We start from the raw sequence: 26,407 nt of genomic DNA, 5'->3' as shown, positions 1-26,407 counted from the left end.
GGCAGCTGAAGGCAGCATTTCCTCCCAGAGCAGTTGCCACATTACTGCCTCCAATGATAGTCATATTTTCACCAAATTAATCATTTCAGTAAATAATTTCTCCAAATAAAAATAAAATTTACAATAGAATTGTAGATTTCTTGATTCCATGTAGACACACTGGATCTCTGCAGTTGAGGCCATGTTTGGATCCTCAAAGAATCTTTACTGGTGATAATTGTACATGCCAACATGCCAACATGCCCCCATCAGTAGCTCCCAAAGAGAAATGAATTTGCTTTGATGTTAATTTGGAGGTGCTTGCAATATCTAGATTCTGGTTTCCATTTTAGGCAAGGTGAAACAAAATTTGTAGTTATAGTAACTGCAAGTTTTTGTTTTTATCCTGATTGCTCATGAGAAACCAGATGTCAAAACCATGTCAGTGTCTATTACTTAAATGATCTTTACAATAAAAATTAAGATTGTTTTTCTTTTATTTTTCTTGCTCCTCTCAAGATTCTCTTATTATTCAGGTTTTAGAAGTCTTTGAGATTCAAAGGTTAGCTTTCTGTTCCTCAAAAATGTGAACCCTCTGGCGGTAGTAACAAAACCACTGAGTAGGGTGTGAATGTGACCTTGTAGTAGAGTGCTCGACCAGCATGCACGGATACCTGAGTTCGATTCCTTGGTACCATATTTACAGAAAAAGCCGAAAGTGATGCTGTGGCACCTTGAGAAAGCTCAAGGGAAGTATCCATGCCTTGATTTGAAGCCCCAGGACTGGAGAAAAAAATAGGAAGAGAGGACCACAGTTGAAATCAGAAACTGGTGAGTGAGAACTAGAAACATGTATTTTAACAAGCTCTCTGTATAATTCTAATGTAATCTTTCATTTGAGAAAGATTTTAATATAAAAATATTGTATTCAAAAATGAACTCAATGCCTTAATGATTTATTGTTGACAATGAAAGAAGCATCATATTTTCTGTGTTTTCCTGTTTTCCTTTTAGGTGTGTGTTGTCAATATTGGTGAGAGTAGCAACATTTTAAATGTAAGCTGTGCAATGTCTGGGATCAGAATTGAGGACATCTTTGAAGGTCAATTTCTCTCAAATATTTCCTCTCCAAGACTGTGTGTCAGTTCATGATTTCTAAGCAAATGCTTTCCATCATTTTGCTTCTGGGTCATAATAGAATCTCCATGGTTTTCAGCTGCCATGGCATCCAAAACTTTTTTGGTCTTCAGAGAATAGTATACAGTTCAGAGGTGCATGTCCCCCCCTCCCATTGGAAATGTTGATATACCAAAGGAATTGATAACTATTCCTTGGATAGATTAGCAGCAAATTTGAAAGATCAAATGTATTAGATATGTTTTATCTGTTGGTCACTAACCCTGTTTTCACTAAATCTTCTAGACAAATAAAGATCCTGTTTTAAATGTAGCAGTGTTTATAAATGATCAAAGTTATGCTCTTTAATGCAGAAGAAAAACCTTCTACAGAAAGGTAGACAAAAAATTTTATGCTTTTTGCTTTTCATTTGCTATTTTCCAATTCTTAGTTCCTAAAAATTGGAAGAAAGTATTAATTTGCAAGACAATGATAACTTATTTACATATTCTTGCACACTATACATGTAGCATCTAAATTGTTTTTAATTTCATTTCAGAACATATGATCTATGGTATAAGATTTTACAAGCAAAATGTATGGGTGTAAAATATTTTCAGAACTTAGGTCCTTTGAAAAATGAACCAATTATTATTTTTAAATTAAGTCAAGAGAACGAGGTATTTTTACTGCGAGTATGTTTGGATATGATAATTTTTCTTTCAAGTACTATACATATCCTAGTGAAATTATGTTCTGATTGGTTTGTTACCATGTGAGAATGAAAATATTTCAATTCGAATTATTTTTATCGATGGTAATTGCTTGCAATTCTAGTAACCTGGAATTTAGATCAAAGTATAATGCTCATCCATTAGGCTATAAAACCTAACTCTTTTTTACTATAACAATGATTAGAGAGGGAACTCTGATTTCTATTTGAGTTTATAATATTACTTTTGTCTTTGAACAATTTTAATTAATTATAATCATTCTGGTACACACATATCTCTGGTAGTCAATTTAGCCCCAGTTCTTAATTCATTTATTATTCAATTTAGCATATCAGTTTATGACTACACCCCTCCCATTTTTCTCTATTCGCAACCTCACCCATTAACTCTGTAGTCAGTTTTTCTGTTTCAAATGGAACAATTAAGAATTACAACTGAAAATTGAAGGTGTTTCCTTCTCTCTCTTCTCTCCCTCTGTCCCTCTTTCTCCCCTTACCCCTTTTCTTTGGGACTTAGGCTCAGGGAGCCCTGAGATCAAGTGCTCTGGGCTGAACACTATCTCTGAGCCTTTTGGGTTTTTTTGGTGGTCCATGGGGCTTGAACTCTGGACCTGGGCACTGATCCTGAGCTGTTCAATGCAAAGCTACCACCTATCCCTGGGCCTGGGTATCATCCCTGTGCTCTTCAGCTCAAGGCTACCGTCGTACCCTTTGAACCACAGCATCACTTCCCATTTTCTAGTGGTTAATTGGTCATAAGTGTACCATGGACTTTAGTTCTCGGCCTGGCTTTGAACCGTGATCCTCAATTCTCAGCTTCTTGAGTAGCTAGGATTACAGGTGTGAGCCACCATGCCCAGCTTCCCTGAGCCTCTACTGCTTGGAGCCACAGTTTTTGTCTAATGGACTTCTCATACCAGGGTGACTTAGAACCATGAACCTTAGATCTCAGCCTAGACTTATAGGCATGAGCCACCAGTGCCAAGCAATATGTTTTGTTTTTATTATGCTAAAAAGTATAAAATTCTGTACTTCCTTAAATTTTCTGAATTATAGTCATTTATCACTATCAACATTTTGACTTTCATGTCTATATTATTTCTGCATCACAGTTTATGTACTTTCTGTAGTTCAAAAGTAGTTATTTATTTGGTATATCTATATATGGCTTGTAGTATCTAGTTGAATAATTGTTCCAGATATATTTGTAATAATCAATTCAAATTAAATATTGTTGTTCCCTGAAAATTCTAATTCCAATATTATAATGTGTTAACCTAATACCAATCTTCTGGAGAATAAAGTACGCCGGGTGCCAACGGCTCCTGTCTACAGTCCTCGCTTCTAAGGGGGGCTGGTTCTGAGGATCGTGGTTCAGGGCCGGCCTGGGCAAACAAATCTAAGAGGATTCTCTATCTAGCTAGGAAAGGGAAGTGGAGGGCCGAAGTAGTAGATTGGCAGCTGAAAATGAAAAAGAAGAGTACACATGCATGTGCACACATGTGTCGCTACAAATATGCACACAAACACACACACTATAATTCCTTTAGAAAATGAATGGATTCATGTGGGTCCAGAGCCGCTTGTCTCATTCATAGATTTTTAAATATTGTAAAATCAGTAGAGATGATGTTATAATCTGAAAACAAGAAACAAAATTGGCAACAATGCATGTGTTAGCTAATATTCTGCCTCAACATTTGCCTCCATTGACTCTCCTGTGGTAAATACGCTTTGTTCACCTTTTACTCTGCCTAAAAGTATAAATTAAATTTTTGAACGCATGAAGGCTTCTTACCAAAGAGAACATTTTATCCCCACAAGCAGATGAAGCTTAGAATACTCCTGCCCCAGCTATCTTCATTCTGTTCTACCCCCCTTCTATCCACCTCCCTCCGTCTCCAGCTCTCTGTGTTGGTCTTGTATGAAAAGGATACTCATAGAATTTCAGAGTTGAAATAATCTTGAGAAGTTTTTAAAGCATAAAGTACAATTCCAAATGCTGTGAGCATCCAACAGCACAGTGTGAGGCTGGCTTGCCAGCCGACTGTTTTTTTAGAGAATACAATCCCTGCCGAGAGGGGGCAGTAAAGACTCTTTACTGCCCAAAGTGAATACAGGCCAGCTAAGCCATTTTTTTTTTCAAGAGAATCCAGAAATGGGTTTTTACTAAACAACCAATTTTAAATGTTAGTGACTGACAGACACAAAAAAGAGAATTGTCTATCAAAACACATCTTCAAGGTGAATTTATCTTGTGAGCTCAAGTTTTCTAAAATACTGAATTCTTATTTTACCTAGAAGGAAACTGAAGTCCAAGCTGATATAAAAGTTTGACTAGGGGCCGGGAGTTTGGCCTAGTGGTTAAAGTGCTTGCCTAGCATGCACAAAGACCCGGGTTCGATTCCTTGGTACTACATATATACAAAAAAAAAAGCCGGAAGTGGTGCTGAGGCTCAAGTGGTAGAGCTCTAGCCTTGAGAAAGTCCAAGGACAGTGCTCAGGCCCTGAGCTCAAAGCCCAGGACTGGCAAAAAAAAAAAAAAGTTTGACTAAAATCATCCCATAACTTAGTTTAACAGTCCAATACTCTTCATCAACAAATTTTTGTGACTTGTTGAAGATGAATTCTCTGGCAACTGCTTCATCATGGATTAAGGATGGATTTGGAGGAGGGGGCATTTCATAAGTTGGTGATATGGTTTGCATTTGTGAGACAGGCACAATCTTAATGTTTAACTGCTTGTTCTTTCATGCTTAGTGATCTGGTCACAGTAGAACCCACCTGACAGAAGATTGAAAAAAGGTTTCAATGATAACCACACAAACAAAGTCTACACAGCAGGAATATGTACCTTTTTTGGGGGGAAAAAGTCCTTTGAAATCTGTCTCAAAGTTATATTTTTATAACAAAACACTACTTTCTCAAAATCAGGTGCTTATTTGCAATATAACAAATTATAGTGCTGTGAGGGGCGGACAGAGATTATAGGGTTTAACCACAAACTGCACAAGTGTATGTGACTGCCGTGTGAACTGGCTGCCCTTCAAAAGCCATGCTTGAAATCCAGAGAGACCAGGAGAGGAAGGGAGAATCCTGCAGTATATCTACTACCACAGATGTATGGGAAATAACAGCCTCCTATGTACCTTGCAGTTATTTCCTACTTGAGACTAGGTTTGATTCCAGAGTGTGATTGTTCGCAGAGTTCATTTTTTTTTTCAGTTTTCCAGCACAGTACTAGCTCTAGAAAGTACCATCTTATGGATTCAGATTATTCATCTTCTACTTACTCTGAGAATAATGGTTATCACTATAATTGTTATTGTGCTGGTACTGGGGCTTAAACTCAGGGCCTTAAGCTCTTGCTTGCATTTTTACTCACAGCCAGTCCTCTGTCATTTGAGATCTGCCTCCACTTTCAGCTTTTTTTGATAGTTAACAGGAGAATCAGGAAATTTTCTGCCCTGGTTGGCTTTAAACTGAGGATCTCAGATCTCCAGCTGTGATCAATTAATTAATTTTTAACACCTCAAAATAGCAGAATTCTTTCTGATCTTATCTATAACAAGACTTGCTGGGTCCTTGTTCCTCTAAGGAAAGTTAGTCTCATGGATTCCATGACAATTTTCTGTTCTTATATTCAAAGAATTATCTTTTGTCACTCCATAGAATAAAAATAAAAGTTATAGATTTATTTATAGTTAAGCCATGAGAAATTTCAAATGTAATCCTCATTCGCAAATGAGCAAAATGTCTAGCTTTTAGTGATATAGGGATTTTAATATTTCACTATACCAGATTTTGTCTAGTGAGTATAAATTTTTAATTTGTTTTCTTTATTTTGTGTTGGTTGTGGGGCTTGAACTTAGGACCTGGATGCTATTCCTAAAGCTCTTTGTGGACAAGGGTAGTCCTCTACCACTTGTGCCACAGCACCACTTCCTGTTTTTGAGTGGTTAATTGGAGGAATATGTTACATAGTGACTTTTCTGCCTGAGCTAGTTTTGAACTGCAATCAGTAGATGTCAGTCTCCTGAATAGTATGAATTAAAGGCATGAGATACTAGCATGAATTTTTAATTTTACTAAATGTTTCCTGCAGCGATTGGTTTCTATGGTTTGTGAAGTCTCTAGAAAACACTCACATGTATACCTATGTAGATTTACTGCTGGAAGCAGTATTTCTGAAGCAATTCATTATTCTGAAGCAAATTATTTTAAAAGTGCAAAAGGTTATGTCTACTAGGAAGACAGATTTTAAATAAGTAAGTAATTCATTTAGGAAGATCATGTGATAAGACTCATTGTTTTTTTTGTTGTTGTTGTTGTTTTTCTTTACAAAGAATTTCAGAAGCCAGGTATAGTAAAATGTGCATGTAAACCTCAACTGTGTGAAGTGCAAATGTGAGGATTGTAGTTCAAATATAGCCAGTGAAAAGTTACCAAGACACTTTCTGTCTCAGAAAAGCAACCTGAGTGTGGTAACGATCACTTAGTCTTTCCAACTCCTAGGTAGACCTGGGAGGGTGATAATCTGAGGCTAGCACAAGACCGGAACAGAAAAGTAAAGAGAGACAAAGGATTGAGTGAGTGGCCAAAGTGGTGCAGCAAACACCTAACAAGTGTTCAATTCCTAGTACTACATGGAGAAGGAAGAAGAAAAGAACAGAAAGAAAAACAACAACAACAAATAATCTTCAGAAAATATATTCAGCACTGGGGAACAACTGGCTTCAAATCCCAGATGACTGCAAATTCTAGCTGCCTCTTCCCAGCCTTGTGATTATGGTCAAGCTTTTTGATTTCTTCAATAAACGATATCTGCCTCGCAGGGTTTCACTAAGATTAAAAGAGATGGATTATGTAAAAAAAAAACTTCAAAAACAGAGGTCCTCTGCATATCAACAAAGCAAAATTCTTTTCCTTCCTCCTCTGCATAGTCTCTTCTGATACATGCACACAGTATGTATTGATAAGACTCTAAACATGTTTCCCGAGAGAGTCTTGTTTTTATTCTACTTATTTACTCTAAATGTGAGTCTACATTAACAGATTCCGTAAAACTTATTAGTCAGCTAGTATTGCTTGATATGAAACAGTGGCTCCATTGGACAATCATTTATTGTGGGACCTTTGTGTTATTTCAGATTGTCTCTTTCAAAAACAGCTTTTCATGAATGGCTTGGAACAAAAAACTCATTAGCTTTTGGATTATTTTCAAATAGTCTATACCCCAAAGTGAAATTATAGGACAAAAGGAAAAGTAATATATGGGTTTTTTCACAACTAGTAATGAAGAAATTTTGAACCAATTTATTTTATTTGACATGCATAATCCTAACTAGACACCAATGGCTAACATCTGTTTTCCTATCTTACCAGCAGGTTAAGATCTGAGGATCTCAGTGCAAAGTTAATGGAGACAACCAACAAAAATATTTAAGTGGAGACATTGCTTTGCAAAGTAAATGCAAAACATAAATAAATAATCTAAGCTACATCATGAGGCCCTGAATTCAAACCTGACTAAGCCAACAAACAAAAATCTTAACAAAAGTCTCACTTTTTATTTTAATATACCACCATCGGATTTTTTATTTTTGCTACATTAAGGGGTACATACACATATTTTCATTTCATTTAAAATAATTTTAAGTTTTGATATAATGTGCATTTTCAATAGGCTCATTTATTTTCTTCTTTTTTTTCCTATGATGTGTAAGCTGTTTACTCTTACATATTTGACATACTTAACAAGATTCTAAATTTCTGGATCATCAAATCTCCAGCCAACCTCACATTTTAAGGTATTTTTGGTGGACAATCACTTCTTTTTTATTGATTAGGACGTTTTCTCCTTTGATATACACCATTTTCCTTGTCTGAATTTGATAGAGATTTATGGATCTTACATTTTTAATCCAAGAATAATGTCTCCAAATACATAATACTTTAATCCCAAGTTGTCCATGAGTCTTTGTGATGGCAATATGTTTCTTACAAACCAGATGAGCCATGATCCTTAGCTTGTAGAAGATTTCACTATGTGAAATGCTGCTAATTTTTAACTTAATAAGTAAAGGAGTCAACTAGAGTAGCCTATATAAGAATATTCTAAATGGCTGACTCTGTCTGTAGTAACTTTTCCCCTATTGCTAGGGCCATTCAGCCACTATTTTGTTCTGTTCTTCAGGAGGGATCTAGACAGCAGGTTAGATCTCAGTGATCTCTAGTTTAGCAATAAGGCCCTGTTCTTGCTAGGCTATTTCTGACATGTGCTTCAGAACTGAGAACTGATTTATCTCTTTGGAATACAAGGATGAAGGAAACACCTCGGTTTCGCCTACATAACCATCCTACGGCCTTAGTATTTATGTTATCACTTTATCAAATACCAATAAGATGAAGAGCTAGATAATCACAACCCTAATATGGGAGTTTTGACATTATTTTCCAGAGAAAAGTGTGTCATTTACTTTTTTATTTATTTAGCGCTCGAGTTGGAGGTTGGACTCAATTCCCGTGTTCTTTTGTAATTCAGTCCTTAAAGCAGGTACTTTATCACATAAGCCACATCTCAATTTTCAGCTTTTGGATAGTTAATTGGAGATAAGAATCTCTTGCGTGTGTCTGTTTATGCTAGCTTTGAACACTAGTTCCTGGTAAGTGGATGTATTATTTTCATATCTTAAAGAAAATCTTTCTTTTGCCAAGATGCTCCAAGTAAGGATGCAGTTATAGTAAAAGGGGTGACTCAAAAACTGGTTCCTATGTTGATAAAACACACATGTTTTTTCAAAGAACACATGTACTTAGGACAATGTACTGATATTTTTAAGCCAGGAGAATCATGAAAAAGAAATTAGTAAAACTGAGCACGGATTGTGATGCCTATAATTCTAGCTACTTAGGAAGCTGAAATCTAAGAATCACAATTTGAAGCCAAACCAGACAGAAAATGTCCTTGAAAATTTTATCTCCATTTTACAACCAAAAGCAAACAAATAAACCTCAAAGTAGACTTGTGGCTCAAGTTGTAAAACACTAGTCATGAGCAAAAGGAGCTCAGAGATAGCACTCAGCCCCAAGTTCAAGACTTAGGATCAACACACACACAAACACACACACACACACACACACACACACACACACACACACACACTCCCCAGACTGTCTTCCTCATAAGATGAGGAATAATGTTGTAGAATGTATCATCTCACTAGGTACCAATTTTCTTATCAATTGAATTAAGAAGTTATTGCCAGAAACTGACAGTTCATTCCTGTGCTCTCAGCAATTCGGAAGGCTGAGTCCTAGAGAATGAGTTAGAAGTGAGCCTAAGCAAAAAGAAACCTATAAGACATTCTCCAATTAACAAGCAAAAGCCTGGGCTAGAAGTGTTGTTTAAGTAGTAAAGCATTAGCCAAGGAAGCAAGACAAATACACCTAAATTCCCTGAGTCCAGCCCTGGTACTGGTGTGGGGAAAATAAAATTTTACATGATTACTAAGTATTCCTAATAACAATACTTACACTGACTTTACTGTATGCATTGTATCTAAGTGGAACTATATATAGCATATTATATACAACAGGATATTATGATAATGTATTATAATTTAACTACTGTTGGTTTAATGATTTATCATTTGAATTATGGACAATCTCTCACTTTGAAAACTCCTTCAAATGTTTAGATGAAATTCATTCACACATTCCTCAGCTCAAATTACAATTGACTGTTTTTTGACCTTTTTCTATTTCTTATTTATATTCAGAATGCTACAAAATCAGAAAATAACATCCACCTCCTGCTTCTGGCCTATTCTAAAAGAGTAAGAAAACTCTGGATTGGCTGCCACGGGGGAAGAGAAGCGGAGACCCCGCGGTTGACAGTAAACTAATCTACCCTGAGCATGTGTGTTCACGGTCTCTACCAGCACTGTCCAGACCAGGGCACAGGCCCTGGACTCTGAGTATTCCACAGTCCATGGCCAAAGCCCAGCGATGCCATTCAAGTGATGCGATTTGCTGTTAATTGAAGAAAAGTGGACATACTCCCAATCCGCTGCCTAGGTCCCAACAGGGTGGATGTCCCAGCCTCCTCCAGTCACCCAGCCTCCATATTTTCCTGCCATCCCAGGGTGCAGCTCAATCCCAAAGCCTGATTGGCAGCTAGCAACTGGTGGCTACTGAATGCTCAGTAGCAGAGCTCTTAACCAGCAAAGTGAAGTCCTGTATTGTAGTCAAAAGGTTAGCCTCAGGCTGTGAGCATTCCAACAAGGACGGAGTCCACACCCCTCTCTTGGGGTCCACCTCAGAATCACACTGGATCTCTAGCCTTGTTGGGGTGCCACTGAGTCACCGAGCACTGGTGGGACCTGTGTTTCAAGTCGTCAGTCAGGTCAGTGTCTCAGGGCTTGGCTGGCTATAAGTAGCTTACATGAAGTTAATGCAATCTGCTATCCAGAACATCTCAGTCTCAAGCAGGATAAAACAGGGTGAAGCTCTCTGAGATCTGGAGAGCTAAAGGATGTCCCATCTGATGTCAGCCTGGGGAAGACACTGGCCCAGAAGATCCCTACTAAAGGGGATGCTGGGAGGTGTGGCTTTGGCTGCTAATAGGTCATGAGGTCAGCTCACCTTGTAGTGGTGGCTTCAGCTTCTCTTCCCGGGCTGGAGATGGGAACTGTTTCCTAGGTTCCCCTGTCACTTTCCAGCTGTCCAGCTCCTCTCTTGTCATTCTCGGAGCTGTTCCTCAGTTTTGCTCTCCCCAAAGCACTCATCTTCTCACCTCTGTTCTTCAGGGTCTGGAGAGAATAGGAAATGAAAATCGAGTTTCCCTGGTGAAACGTCAAGGTTTTAGTGGAACCAAAGTCAGCAATGTGAGTATTGAGCTGATTCCCGACTTGCTACACTCTTTTGTGGGAATCTGACAAAGCCAGATCCCGCTGCTCTGAATGATGTTTCAAGAGGGATACCAAGCTCACATGGATCCCAGTAGCTGCCAACCAAAACTCTATCCATGCTTTACTGAGTTCATTAAAGAGAGCACTGCTGGCATTTTGCCAGAACACAGTATATAATAAATGAGTAAATCCACGCTAGCCTTTCTGTTCTAATAGCAAATGACAAGATCAGTCAGAACAAACTGAGAGCAACCTTGAAACTTTAAAGCATTCACACTATCCAAGTATAAGATGAAATTCACAAGACAGGATTTACACTTCATATATGAATGGGGGGGTAATCAGATCAAAATTCAGGGTCTTCAGGGGATTTCTTAGTGTTTTATAAATGATTTTATTATGTTCCTCTTACCAAACCAATTATGGTATCACTGTGACTCATGGGACAAAGAAGAGCAGTTCGTAAATATAAGTAACTGACTTATTTCCCTGAACTATTTCATTTTTCTATAATCATGGAAATTTGTTTCCTACTTCTTATACATACAGTATTGAAAGTTAGAATAAATTTGTTCTAATACAGAAAACATCTCAAAGCAAAACTGATAGTTTTCCTGATCTTAGTGAGCCTTTCCCATTTGTATACAGTGATACTCCTGCTATCTGAAATTGGTTTAGGTACCTGATGCTTATCTTTCTCATTATAAATGTTCCAACTTACCCCAAATAATTTGATATTGCTCAGGTACTTTAGGCTTGGCTGTGATGGAGAATAGGAAGAATCACAGCTTAGGTCTCCAGAAGCTAATTAATAATCAGTGGTACTGACATAGATAGGACTTTACATCTTCAAAGGACTCTGCAAACACTAATTAACCCACATATTGACCCTTTTAAAGGCAAACAAGCAGGGATTAGCATGTTTTATGGATGGAAAGCTGAATTGTAATATAGCTGTGACTATGCATGGCCCAGGGCTTATTCAGAGCCATGCAGTGTCTTTAGAGGCTTCTAGATGACGTTTGCTCAACCTCTGCCCCATTAACATTTTAGTTTAGGTAATTACTTCTTGTATGTGACTTCTAGAGTCTAACACTTCAAGAGATACTGAGCGGAGTGCACATTTTCTAGCCAGATTCTGATATCAAGAACCTTGGAATTCACCAGCAGAAAGTTTGTCTTTTTGGCTACTTTTACTACAAGAATCTCTGATTGTTTCCTCATACCATCTGCAAAAATGACTCTCTCTCTCTCTCACGCACATACACACACACACACACACACACACACACACACACACACACACACACTCTTCATCCCCTAAACAACTCATTAAAATAGCCACTCTAATTATGCTAATGCACAGAAGAAAAGTTACATGGGTTGCCTGAGTAGAGTCCCGATTCCAAACACAAACTCAGTTTTCGTCAATGGATGCACCTTCTAGAACTGATTACCTGAATTATGAAATGGTAACCCCTCTGTACAACACCATAGCAACAAGAATAAAATTATATTTCACGTATAAAAAGTAAAAATACAACAGTAGAATTGTACTTCTAAGATATTCATAACACCTTCAATAAACACAAAACCCACTGAAACAGGAAACATACATATAGAATTATTTGTATTGCCCTAGAGATAAACAAAAAATAAGTTTAGATAAAAATTTTAAATGCTGAAAATTATTACAAAAATTCAAGTTTCTCAGGATATAGATCGAAAAGTATTTATGACTGGGAATAATTTTATTGGATAAAGATAATATTGGAATAACTTTGTGGATAAAGATTATGTAAGACCTGTGACTTTAGAGACTAATTTGATTTAGAAACATAAGTCATGGCAAACACTAATGAAAGGTAGTCTAAGTAGAAGGGACAGGAAACTTAGAGAATTAGAAAGAGTGACCTGCATGGAGTCAATCAGTTGGGGAGACTTAGCCAAGCACCAAGAGGTTAGAAGGAAAAATCAATTCAAGACTGTTCACAATATACCAGGTAATAAAGTCAGATGTAGTAACAATATGAGATTAGCCCAAAGACAATAAAGGAGAAGAGAAATAGCATAGTACATTAAGAAAGCTCTTGTTTTCATTTGCTAATTTGAAATACCTAAGGGAAGGAGGGGAAAACAAGATGATTGGGAGGAGGTGAGAAATGGGGACAAAAACATGAGACAGGGTATCAACGTGTGAAAAGTAATGCACCTACTTTCTGGCGAATGTAACTGTAACCCCTCTATACTTTACCTCTATCATAAAAAAAAGATTGTTTGCAAATGAATTACTATTAAAACCACATTTTCTATCCTGGAAGTTCCACAACTCAGGTCTGTTCACTCATCCCCACATGCCAAATAAAGAGAGAGAGACAGTAAATGGCAGAGAATGGGACTTATGTGCCAGCTGTGAGAAGACAGAGCTTAGGTATAAATGTGATTGTTTTCCAGGAATATGCACATTCACCTGTGATTATCAAGGAAGAAATGCCAGGGAACAGGCTGAGGAGAGAAGGCATGCATGATTAAAACAGGCTCACGTCTCAAGTATGGCCAGGGGATCATTACTGAACCTCACCTGGTATCATGGAGGAGCTCTGAAGCAAGCTGTATACCTACACTTTAGGGGCACTGGCAGGTAGTATGCCGTGTTAGTTGCTCTCACTGGGGCAATTTTGCCTTTTGCCACAAGATTGACATTTTCTCTCTTTTTTTGCCAGTCCTGGGCTTGAGCTCAGGGCCTGAGCACTGTCCTTGGACTTTCTCAAGGCTAGAGCTCTACCACTTGAGCCTCAGCACCACTTCTGGCTTTTTTCTATGTATGTAGGACTGAGGAATTGAACCCGGGTCTTCATGCATGCTAGGGAAGCACTCTACCAATAGGCCAAACTCCCGGCCGATTATGACATTTTCTGTCTCCTTTGTCACAGATGCTTATCCGTGGTAGATCCTATCCTCCCTGTAGTCTCAGGAGATTGCAAAGTAACTGCAGGATGGAATAGCTCAGGCCATTGGCACAGGTGCAAAGCAAGGAGATTTAAAATGTCTACCCTTTGTCCTTTCAGGTAACCGTGGGTCTAACTAAAGCAGCTTTTAAGTGGCCTCTGTTCCAGATCTTATTCCATTAGGCCTTAGCAAAGGAAGAAGGAAAAAAAAATAGAAGGCCTTGTTTCATACTCCTTTATGGCACAGACTGCTGTCCACCTTGAAACCATTAAAGGTTTCAAGATGAGAGCATGGGTGGAGGTGTGCAGATGCTGTCTGCATGTGGTAGCTCAGCCTGGACCTCCCTGTTCTCAGGCTTCTGGATTACAGCTATGGGATCCATGACAGCTCCTCCCAATCAGTGTCTGCCAGATTTCCATAACTGTAACAAACGCCTGTGATAAACAACTTACGAAGAGGAAACGCTGTACTTGAGATCATATTTTGGAAGCTCTAGTCTATGGGTGGTCATGGTAGGAGTGAGTGGTAGAGAGCACCCTCTTCTATCATGAGCTAAGGAGACAAAGCAGAGATAGGGCCAATATTCCTTTGTGAAAACGTGCTCCCACAGACCTAGAGATGTCTACCGAGCTCCTAGCTTTTAAAAAGAGTCCATACCTCGTAGCAGTACCATCAATCAAGTCCCTAGAGCACGGTTCTTCAAAATCCAAATGATAACAGCAAGGTGGGAGGATGGGACAGAGAGGAGGGCAGGAGAGAGAGGGAGGAAGAAGAAAGGAAGAGGAAGGAAGAAGAGAGAGAAAAAGACAGACTGGGTATGTCTGGTTATGAATGACTTATAATCATGAGTGACATTCTATCACCTTTCTCATAGTTGATCAAAAGGAAGACAATTTCAGGTCTGCCCGTTTCCAAATCAAGGGACTTCCACAGGAAACACGGGAGGCCAGCATATGTATGGTGTGCATTTGAAAATGTATTTAATAAAAGCCAGGTGAGGTAACATAATCTATAATCTCAGCACTCAGGAAGATCATGAGATTGTGGTTGGCCAGGTGTATACAATATCCTGTTCAAAACACAACACAAAACATCTGTCCAGTTTGTCCATTGATTGCTAATGATATATTCCTAGCTGCATATTAAGCTTTCAAGTTCAACTACTTGTCCCAAAGTGAAGCGCCCAGAGATTCACAGGAACCCGGTTCACCTAGATCCCAGACAGAGCCTCAGTGTGAAGCTGCTACTCCAGCCATCGGACTTTCCAGGAAACTATTCTGAGTCTGAAGAAATGAATGGGTTTTCTCAGGACAGTCTCCAGTCATCGGGGATACAAGAGAGGGTAGATTTCTTTTCTTTTTTGTTGTGGGTCATAGGGCTTGAACTGGGCCTGGGCACTGTCCTTGAACTCTTCAGCTCAAGGTTACCTTCCTGACCTCTGGGCCTGGGCATTGTCCCTGAGCTCTTCAGCTCAAGGCTACCACCCTACCCTTGAGCCAAGCCCCACTTCTTGTTTTCTACAGGTTAATTGGAGATGAGAATCTCAGGTCCTTTTGGGCCTGGGCTGGCTTTGAACCTTGACCCTCAGATCTCAGCCTCCTGAGTGAATGTAGCTAGGATTACAGGCGTGAGCCACCGTGCCCGGCTGAAGGTAGATTTCTTAGTGAACCTGTTACCCTGCTTTCTGGCAAGAAACTGGGGCCTAGGAGAATAAGAGCGGCGTGTTTCCCAGAGTGGTGCAGCACACTATTCCTGCACAGTTATGAGCAATCATGACAGCACAGCCAAGGCGTCTTCTCGCTTTGAGCTTCCGTTCTCCGGGCAGGAAATGATGGTACTTTGGAAAAAACAGGCAGAGTAAAAGGATAGGAAGTGCTGGTGGTATAGGTGTGGTCCTCGGTCAAGGTGAGCAGCAGGGGTGGACAGATACAGGAAGGAGAGCATAGGGTAGACAGAGCAAGTCGGGCTTCTCTTCGAAGGCCTGGGGCCTGCAGGTCCCACTGACTGGGACACAGCTGGCTTGGCACATCCATGCAAATTTGAGTCATACTTGCAGGCACTGCCTTAAGTAGTGTGTAGCCTTGAGACGCAGTGCGGTGCATGCGTGCGTGCGTGCGTGCGTGCGTGTGTGTGTGTGTGTGTGTGTGTATGTGCGCGGCCCCGCCTGGCCAGCCTTTGCCTAGTGAGGTTCGGATAAGCACCTGTCACTGTTGGATGAAATGCTGCTGGGGTGAGAATGCAAACCCTGGACAGACTGAAGCGAGGGCTGCTAAGTGTGTGAGTCTAGGCCAGAGATGCATGGCCAATGACCAAGATGCCATTTATGATGCCAAGGCTTGACGCTCTTGCTACTGCTTGTGGTGAATCTATGGATAGGAAAGCTTTACATAAGCATGACCTCCATCCCCACCTTCCTGGCATCCGTCTGTGGCCTGACTAAATCCAAGGATAGCCTGGGGGAAAAACCCTTAGGAACACAGCAGATCAGAGTACTAACCAAAGCTGGGCAATGCGCAGCCATGATTCTGAAGGCAAGGTCGCTGTTCTGTCACTGGAGTCAGGTCACTGCATCTGAAAGGCAAAGAGTTCTGGGTTGCACTGAAGAAAGAACTCAAAGATAGACTTATGCAAGCACAGGCTTATTAGTACAAAGTGAAAGTAAAGCGAAAGTGTCCTATCTAGATGCGAGTGTGGGCAGACTCAAGAAGGAACTACCCTGGGGGTATTAAAACCCTCATGCTTCATTGCAGTCTGCAGACACAGTTGTCCCTAGAAAACTGGGTTATGGATGGGTGCTTGTAGCCCACACTTGTAATTCTGGAGACTGTGAAGGCTGAGACCTGAAGATCCTAGTTCAAAGCCAGCCCGGGCAGGAAAGTCCATGAGCCTCTTATTTCCAATTAACTACCAGAGAACTGCAGAGCAGTGGCTCAGCCTTGAGCACAAAGGCTCAGAGACAACACCACCCAGGCTGAGCTCAATCTCCATGACCAAAAAAAAAAGAAGGAAAGAAAAAAAAGGAAAGAGGGAGGGAGGAAGGAAACTGAGTTACTAACCTCTAAAGTCATCCATTCTTCCCTCCTGAAGTGTGGCGGGCAGGGGAGTTTAGTACCTTGTTGGTCCAGCCAGGGCTGCCATTTTCCATGGGTTGTGAAGATTGTAGGTCTCTTGAGAACTGTCCTATTTGTTCTGTTACTATTGGTGGGCCAGGATTCGATAGAGTTTAGCTAATGCCCATTCTCTCAGTCTCAGCCATCTCAGCAACTCCCTACCTAACTTCAGGAGAGCCACACACCCTCACTGGCATCTCTGAAAGCAAAGTTCTCTTCAAGAGAAGGAAGCAGTAGAGAAAGAACACAAGGAAGACTGTCTAAGTCAGTCTTCAACAATGGAGTAAGAGGCATATGACAGTTGTCACCACGGCAAGAGGCCACATACTGACCGAAACGCTAACACATTTACTACGAACTGGAGGCGAGAACAGATTGTGAAGTACAATGAAGTCTGCTTGAAAAGCTCAGTGAAGAGGGATCCTGTATTTGGTGAGGAAAGGAGAGCACATAGGGAAATCCACTCCTGTTATCTAATATCTGCAGATGACAACCCAGAATCCAGGAACAGTTTAAAATAACATGGAGACATAAGTAGGAAAGAGGGATCACCGAACACTGTTCAGACTGGGTGAAGAATAGTTTTAATCTTCTTTTGCATATATTTTCTTTAGTAAAATTTTAGAAGTAGGTCCAGCAATAAGCAAGTTAACTGCCCAACACCTAAATATGAGGGAGATGAGAGAAATCAAGAAAGCCATTTTTAAAAAGGGTTTTCAGTGTACAATGTAACTTTGAATCAGCAGTTCAGACCAGCAGAAAGAACCAGCAGCTATTTTTTTCTAAGAAATAAGAAGACTGATGTACATAGATTACAGAAAAGATCTGCCACACTGGTTCATGGGAAAGTAGATGTAGCGTGATGAAGCATCCTGAAAGTTAAACGATAATGGGTTAGGCATGTTACAGTGATTCAACAGTGTATTAAGTGATGGCATACTTGGTAACCTATAAATATTCTTGACATTTATTTAAAATCAGTAATTCTGGTTAATTTTATGACTTGTTACTTTGAATAGTGGATTTACACTTACTATGGATAACTTAAAATAACAGTACTATTATCTGTGTGGTAAGATTATAGATTATACTCTTTTCTCAATAATGACAAAAATATACAAGTTTAAAGTATTACTAAAGCTTATTTGGCATTGCAAAATGCAAGGACCTGAAAAGGTACTTGATTCAGCAGACGTACAAGCTGGACATGGAGTTAAAGATCTGTAATTCTAGACCTAGGAGGATGACAGTTCAAAGCTAGACAGGGCAGTATGTGAAAACTCTTCTCAACCAATAAAAAGCAGGGAGTAGTGATTCCCCCTGCTAATTCAGCTGTAAGAGAAGCATAACTATGAGGAGGGTGGTCAAGGCCAGCCCAAGCATAAAGATGAAATCCTATCTCAAAAGTAATCAGAGCAAAAAAGGCTTAGATGGTAGAATGCCACCTGAGTTCAAGCACTGTATATTAACATCATGATTGAGTGAAGTCAATGCTATAAAAAAATAGGAGAACAAAAAAAATAGAAGAATATAACATAGGTTAATTTAATATATTAAATATTTTATTTAAGTATAGCAATCAAACATGGTTCCACTGTTTCAATAAAACTTCAAATTACTTGCAAATAAGCCATATACAATAAATACCTAGACACCAAATGCCCCTCTTTCAGGACTAGCATGAAAGCACTTTTTAACATATGCTGCATCTAAAGTTTGATTCACAAATTCAGAAACCAAGATGCACTTACACACTGTACCCATCAACTTTAAATAGCCTATTCATAAATGCCAGTGTATAAAGTAAAAGCAGAACTAGACTTCTCTCTGATGAAAATTACAAATAAGATTATATCATTTTCATACCTACTCAATGGATTGTATCTAGGGAAAATGACTCTAAGAGTACCATTCACATTGGAGGATAAATTCACATAAAATACTTTTATTAAATATTGTTTTAGAAAAAGAATTAAGTGTGACTATTAAAAATCAGTTCAGTTTTAAAAGCTTAAACTATTATGTCTCATTCAAATTCCTCAAGCTAAAAAATATGACCAAGTATGATTTATTGGTGTATTTATTATTAGAATTATAAATATTTTTAACATTTCTCATTCACAGGAAGCATTTATCTTCAAGTAAAAAGACATAGTTGCGCGCCCTTTCTTATACAATGCTTTTATTAGCCAAAAAACTATCAAAATTTTTAACTGACTTTAGAAAAGTCTACTTAATACTTTTGATGACACTAAATCTCCAACTGTATTTTTTTAAATATCTGGGTCAAAAGTTTAGATTCTTTAAACTCATTTTATAAAAATCCTAAATACTCTGCTAAGAGAATTTCTAGGCTTTGGGCCATTCAGTTCATTTTCTATGTTAAAAGGTGAAATTGTTTATAATACGTAAAAGCACTTTTTAAGTACAGGTTTTCAAAGGGAAAAATGAAATACTGCTTAATGCTTTACATTCACCCTTGTGAAGAGTATCAGATCCAAGGTTTTCCTCAGAAGCCAACTTTAAATCAAATACAGATTTTCTTCTTGTAATTCGCACTGGTCTAAGGAATCGGTTACCCAACTTTCCTTTAAGATTTTAAACTTTTTCTTAAACGTTCTTCTAAAAGCTTTAAATTTCCCAACACGACTGTGGTCCTGTCCAATGATCACAAGAGACACCCCCTCAGCTAAACGGGAAACAACTTTTGCTCCATAAAATTGAAGTTCTAGGGCAGTAATGGCTAACCTTGCTCCCACCATTTTGGTACTCAAGTCACTGATGACCGCATACAAGTCCACATAAACAGTGTGGTGCCGAAACATAGCAAGCGGAGAGCCGTCCCACGAGTAACGGTACTCCAAATCGGCGATCGCAGACGTCATTTCCTCTGGAGTCTGCTCACTAGAATTCTTTATTCCTGAAAACACTTCTTGCAGTTGGTTCAGATCAGTATCAACAAAATAACTATCACCATAGCAATCGTATTCACGAGCAAAATGCTGTTTTGTTGATGGACACATGTGAATCATAAAACGAGGTTGCCAGGGCACACAGCTTTTGGTTTTAAAACACTCCAACAGCCAGGTGGGCTTGACAACGTCGTGTTTATCTGAAGAAATAATGTTCTTCACCCTGATGTTCTCAGACCCTGCAATTACGCAGTAAGTGTCTGGCCCTGGATTCTGTACTATGTAACCGCCCAGTTCTGCAATTCTGCTCTCCAGCTCTGGCTTTGGATGTTGGTCGGTTCCGCTCATTACACAAAACTCAACATCTTCAAATACATTAGAAACTTTGCTTACATTAGACAGGTTGGGTGCTTGCAAGTGTTCAATAATTCCAATAACTTTCTTCATCTTCGGGGCAGCTTTCCGCTTCTTTTCTCGAGGTTCCTCATTTTCACCTACATAGAGGTGTTTCGATGCGAGCTTTCCCGATGCCTTTCCTCTCAGTTGTTCTAAGTCATCCAGCGTCATGCATTCATGCCACTCTTTGTCCTCTCTTATCTTCTCAATTCGTGGAAAACGCAGTGTGCTGCCAGTTTTGTACATTTCACTGGGGACGATCTCTGCTGCCTTAACCTGAACAATGACAGAATTACACGGTTCAATATATACTTCTGGCTTCTCTGTTCCACATAAAATGCAACTTGGTGGGTTTTTCCTGTGGAAAGGCTTCCAATGTTTGGCCAGTTTCAGACCCAGATCATACAGTTCTTTCATAGTGTACCCTGAGCCAATACGACAGAGGCTGTGAAATATGGATGGTTTCTCCCCAGGGGGGGGCTTTTCTGCCACAGCACACAAAAAGTGAGACATCATTCCACCTCGAGCACCTTTACCCCAGTAGCCTCCCACAATTAAGATGTCCAATTCATCCATTAGGCCTGTGACATATTCTGGTTTTATTTTCAACCATCCTTCACCTCTTTTGTCTGGCTTATAAATAGACAGAGGGTGTTTTATCATGATCCCCTCTTCTCTTTTATCTATTGCTTCGTTCAGTGCATCCACTACTTCATTTTTACTATGAGCCTGTCTTTTCTGTACTATTTCTAGTCTTCCTTGTATTGGTATAAAAGTACTGCTAAGAATCTCACACCTCTTTCTCAGGGTCTCACGTCCTAGCTTTTTATTATTAACCATTAATACATCAAAAACACAGTAACAAGTTTGAAGATCAGAATCTTCTACCATTCTTTTAATATCAAACTTACTTCCCTTCTGCATAAAAGTTTGAGTATTGGGGTTGTAAGCCATCATCTCGCCATCAAGGATACAGACTTGCACATCAGGTTTGAATGCAGCATGAATGAAAGGGGTAAGAGAACCTTCCAGTGGAGAGGCACCAAACTGATCAGTGTAGTTATACCCATTTCGGGAGAAGTACTTATACTCGTCTCCTTTTTTGTGCATCTGCATACGCTCTCCATCCAGCTTCATCTCGATGTAGAAGCCCTGATTTTTCATGTCCTTCTCGATACGTTCGATGTCTGCTATGGCAGCTAGCATTGGTTTAAAGGCCGAAAACAACGTGATGGAGATGTCACTGAGGCCCACTGAGGGATCATGCAGTTGCCTACATACTTTTTCCAGATCTGTGGTCACATTGTGCAACTCAACAGCATCATTATGGAAAACTGAAAGTATAGTTTGTTGGCTAACACCAAGCTTCAAGTCCTTGACAATCATTCGGATGAGCCACTTTTGCTCAAGTGCTGAGCTCTGGGTTATCAGCTGAAGCAGACTCTTCTTAATTAAGTCTTTCCTTTTGTCAGAATTACTGCTGGCCACAGAGTCTAAAAGTTTGTTTACCTGCTGTATGGTCAAGCTTCCTTTCTGTAAGCATCTTGGTTTCAATACAAAGTACGCAATCATTGCAAAGTCTCCAGCATCGCTTCGAGCACCAGTGGGTGTTCTGTAATTCAGGAGTTTGAGGGCATCTTTTCCATCCTTTGGTAAATTAAGTAATTCGATATAAAGCTTAGCAAGCATCGTTTCTTTGATCCCATAAGCCATTCTTTCCCTTTCTAGCTGAGGAAGAATAAGTCTCATTGCGGGATAAAAAGAGTCTGGAACATCTTTTTGGTTCTTATGAAGGGCATCATGAAATTTTCTCCAAGAATCCAAAAATTCCCTGAAGTGTCTGACTTTTTCTTCACGACCTTTACTTTTCTGTATTCGTTCCAAAGTTGAACATAAATCCGCAAAGGGAACATGAGCTGCAACTGTCTGTAAAGTTTGTGGTGTAGCCATGGAGGTAGGTATAAGCGAGTAAATCCTCTGATTTAACTAATAAAGAAGAAAGAGAGTATCTTTAAGGGAAAGGTAAAATTCACCTAAATAACATTGGTGATCTTATAGATTTCATTTGGATAATAAGGTTCATTAATGCTTACTAAATGAAAAAGATCAATGCTATAAAAGATCAACTTCTACATTTAATGATTTTTTTTTCTTTACACCTTAACCAGTAAGTTACCAAAAGTGTCACTTCACATCCTGCATTTGTAATAATGACAGATAATCTAAATGATCTTACTCCCTAAAGGTCAACATTTACAGTTAAACATTCTATCTCTATTCTACTCAGCACATAACACAACAGACTATTGCTTAAATTAGCAAAGAAAACAAAATTAGATGAATCCTTTCATTTCTAGGCAGTCAGGTCGTCTTTGGTATGCCTTTCTCTCCTAAGACCCTTATAGAACTACAGAAACAACTGCTTTAACTAGTCTCTGAAGAGATCTCTCTGCTCTGAATCGAAACCTGGCTTCCAAGAAATTTTGAAATCTTCAAGAGTGTAACCAAGTAAAAACAGGAATCCTCTTCTAGCCACCCAAGCTCAATCTATGTCTACTTTCACATCTGCATTCCAAGTGTTGCCAAAAGACTGGTGCTCAATACCCAGCTGCAAATGCCTTCCTCACATTTACCTAAACATTTTTATCACAGTTACTTACAGTTTTGAAAATACAAATTCACTTATGCACTGCTTTCTGTTCATATTTTCACGCCATTTATTTCCATGTATTCAATGATTACTTATTGGCCAGAATGGTACTACAGCAAATAGTATGCTTCCACGTCTAAAAATTATATTCTGTAAAGAAAAAAAGGATGCAGTGAGAACTAACTATAATAAGAGGCTGAGTGTGTTTACAAACACAAAAATAAAATATCTTGAGACAAAGCCTTTTCACTCAAGTCTTCTCAAGTCACAGGACAAATCATGTGCACTATTGAGGAATATTTCCTCAATACATGTGCACAGGAATATTTCCTAAAGTAGTTGCAATAAACGTGAAATTTCTTTGAAGTTAAAACTACCTTGAAAGTGCTACTGAAATGTGTAATGCTCAAGTTGTTTCAATGTGGTTTCTACTATAGAACATTGAAACCAAGTTTACTAAAATGATGTCCAAGTAAAATGTGGGAATAAATGAAAACAATGGTTTGTATGATGGTTGCAGACGCCTGCTGGTCCGCCAGCATACTTAGTTCCCACAGTGGGGAGTCTAATGTGCTGTTTTGGTTGTATTGAAGGTCTTGACATTACTATGCAGGCATTTTACCAACTGAGAGACATTCCCAATCCATTTTGCTTTACTTACTTTTCAAATAGTCACCCATTTATACATTTATACAGAGGAGTTGATTACATAAGTTAGGAAATGGTTAGGAAATAAGTTAGGGTGGTTTTTCGTGGGGGGGGGGACAATGCTACCCCTTTCCCTCGCTCTTTCCCAGTTTTCCCTTTCCTCCCATGTAATTGCTGTATAGTTCATTTTCAAGTGTCTAGTGAGGATCACTGCTGCATTTATTCCAAACACCTACTTAAGGAATACAGAAATCTATTGTGGTGCAAAGAACACGAGCTTCCATGTGTTCCAATTCTCTACCCCAGTAAAAAAAAAAATCACAAACACACACACACAATCTCTAGACACCAGAAATTATGGTATATTTATATGACCAGTAATGGGATACATAGTATGTTTCTTTGCTGAATGAAGTGCTGAATAACTAAAATTGAGTTCTGGAGAAAGTACATTATAAAAAGTCATGGGCAGAAGGGAAGAAAACAAGATGAGGGGCTGGGGTGGGGGAAGGGAAATGGGGACCAAGACAGGAGAAAGGGTATCAATGTAAGGAAGTAATGCACCGTCTATCTGGCCAATATAATGTAACCCTTCTATCAATTACAATAAAAATATACATTTAAAAAAGTCATGGGCAGGTTGAACACACTTGATATGGCTGTTGAGATGGAATTTGGTTCTGACTGCACTGGCAATGGTTCACAACAGCCACTTACTGGGCACAAGAGAAAAAAAATAATCACTTCTCAGTCTAATTTCTGACAAAGGAAACACCAGTTTCTACTGAGGGAGTTAGACCAAGACATAAAACCACCTGGGACTCTTAAGACTTTTATCTACCATTACAGTAACGGTTCCCCCTTGCTGAGTCTGGGGGGGCTAACGGACACCACCACCTGGTTCCCTTAAGTGGGTTCTTCATGATATATGTTGTATTTATAGCCCATTCATAAAGTAGGTAACATGACATTAAGAAATACTTTTCTGAATGTTCAAGTACCAGTCTATAGTTTCAATAGATGCATGCGTAGATTTGATAGGTGCCAAAAATCCCTTCACCAATCCCACCAAAACAAATTACAATTATGGTGAAATTTATGTAGTGGCTTGTATATGCATGTATCCTAAAATGACCATATGTGATAACAGGATTACAAAATTACTGTAAAATGAATGGACATAAACATTCTTGCTTATTTAAATTACATAAACAAGTATAAGGACTGCCGTTGTATTTTACATGCTAATTTTATTTTGTTGCACGTTGAGGATATTTAGGTGATGCTTCCCATTTTCATTAGGAGAAAAGAAATTTTAAGTTCAAATGTAAATGTTTAATAGTTGAGTGATACAAGACATTTCTCTAAGCTGCCATTTCCACAAGTGTGAAATGGGATAAAGACTGGGTTAAAAACATCTAATATTGACCAAACACTCAGCATTCAGGAATGGGGGAATCAAAAAGGAAATGCTTCGCTTTTTAGCACTGATAAGACAGTGCTTTCAAAAAAAAATACTGGTAATTAGTGCACAACAATGACTCATCTATGTGGATGCTGCCAATGGCCGCAACAGACAAAGTAGCAGGTTTTACTTTGTGAAGTCAGAGGCAAGTAAATGCCTTTTATCAGAGTAAAAGAAAGTGACAGTAAAAATAAAATTCCTCTCTAGCAACCGCAGACACATTGTCTCTGAGAGAGAGGGCTTAGAGGAGCCCTGGACTTCCACAGTCCCTAAGTCCCCAAGTCCTACTGGGGGAGTCAGTGGAAAGGAAGCAGAGGCTGGGCGAACGCCAGGGTGGGGAGGGGGGAGAAAGTTAATGAAAGACCAAGTGCAAGAGGAGGTACAAGACAATTCCCCCCAAACCTGGCATTCCAATGGCTCCTGGAGCCCCAGCCAGGTCATCCATCAACCCTCTCAACCCCCTGTCGAGGGACCACTCCCAGGGGTGGGGATGCCCCACCACAGCCACCCCTCCTCTGTCCACATAGCCTCCGGGCCCTGGTCCCCTCACAGCTGATACCCCCACAGCTCCGATACCCCCACAGCTCCGATCCCCCCACAGCTCTAATCCCCCCCACAGCTCTGATACCCTAACAGCTCTGATCCCCCCCACAGCTCCGATCCCCCCACAGCTGATCCCCCCACAGCTCCGATCCCCTAACAGCTCTGATCCCCCCACAACTCCGATCCCCCCACAGCTCTGATCCCCCCACAGCTCCGATCCCCCCACAGCTCCGATCCGCTCACAGCTCTGATCGGCTCACAGCTCCGGTCCCCCCACAGCTCCGATCCCCCCACAGCTCTGATCCCCCAACAGCTCTGATCCGCTCACAGCTCCGGTCCCCCCACAGCTCTGATCCCCCCACAGCTCCGGTTCCCTCACAGCTCCGATCCGCTCACAGCTCCGGTCCCCCCACAGCTCTGATCCCCTCACAGCTCTGATCCCCCCACAGCTCTGATCCCCCCACAGCTCTGATCCCCTCACAGCTCTGATCCCCCCACAGCTCCGATCCCCCAACAGCTCCGATCCCCCCCACAGCTCCGATCCGCTCACAGCTCCGGTCCCCCCACAGCTCCGATCCCCTCACAGCTCCGGTCCCCCCACAGCTCCGGTCCCCCCACAGCTCCGATCCCCCCACAGCTCCGGTCCCCCCACAGCTCCGGTCCCCCCACAGCTCCGGTCCCCTCACAGCTCTGATCCCCCCACAGCTCTGATCCCCTCACAGCTCCGATTCCTCCACAGCTCCGATTCCTCCACAGCTCCGATCCCCCCACAGCTCCGATCCCCCCACAGCTCCGGTCCCCCCACAGCTCCGATCCCCCCACAGCTCTGATCCCCCCACAGCTCCGGTTCCCTCACAGCTCTGATCCCCCCACAGCTCCGGTTCCCTCACAGCTCTGATCCCCTCACAGCCCCGATCCCCCCACAGCTCCGATTCCCCCACAGCTCTGGTCCCCTCACAGCTCTGATCCCCACACAGCTCAGATCCCCTCACAG

The 26,407-nt window shown here is 40.3% G+C and overlaps 1 protein-coding gene across 5 annotated transcripts in view; it reads right to left on the bottom strand.

Annotated features, from left to right (window-relative positions):
* The window catches only part of Lig4 (DNA ligase 4), a 37,140-nt gene extending 15,053 nt beyond the window's left edge, over positions 1–22,087 (bottom strand). Inside the window, exons 1-3 of one of the 5 annotated variants that reach the window (XM_090341889.1) lie at positions 19,548–22,087; positions 10,475–10,641; positions 6,550–6,670 (exon numbers count right to left, since the gene is read on the bottom strand). In XM_090341889.1, coding sequence (XP_090198015.1) covers positions 10,635–10,641; positions 19,548–22,057 — 2,517 coding nt within the window. In that variant the 5' untranslated portion in view covers positions 22,058–22,087 and the 3' untranslated portion in view covers positions 6,550–6,670; positions 10,475–10,634. Of the gene's footprint in view, positions 1–6,549; positions 6,671–9,737; positions 10,067–10,474; positions 10,642–19,547 lie in introns of those variants that run through there. The other 4 variants (XM_090341892.1, XM_090341891.1, XM_090341890.1 and 1 more) reach the window with 4 other exon arrangements.
* Between the last annotated feature and the right edge of the window lie 4,320 nt (positions 22,088–26,407).

Source organism: Megascapheus bottae, chromosome 11 (genome assembly GCF_031878675.1).
Source record: "Megascapheus bottae isolate mThoBot1 chromosome 11, mThoBot2.hap1, whole genome shotgun sequence".
NCBI classification, from domain to species: domain Eukaryota; kingdom Metazoa; phylum Chordata; class Mammalia; order Rodentia; family Geomyidae; genus Megascapheus; species Megascapheus bottae.
This window is presented reverse-complemented; position numbering and strand designations above follow the sequence as displayed.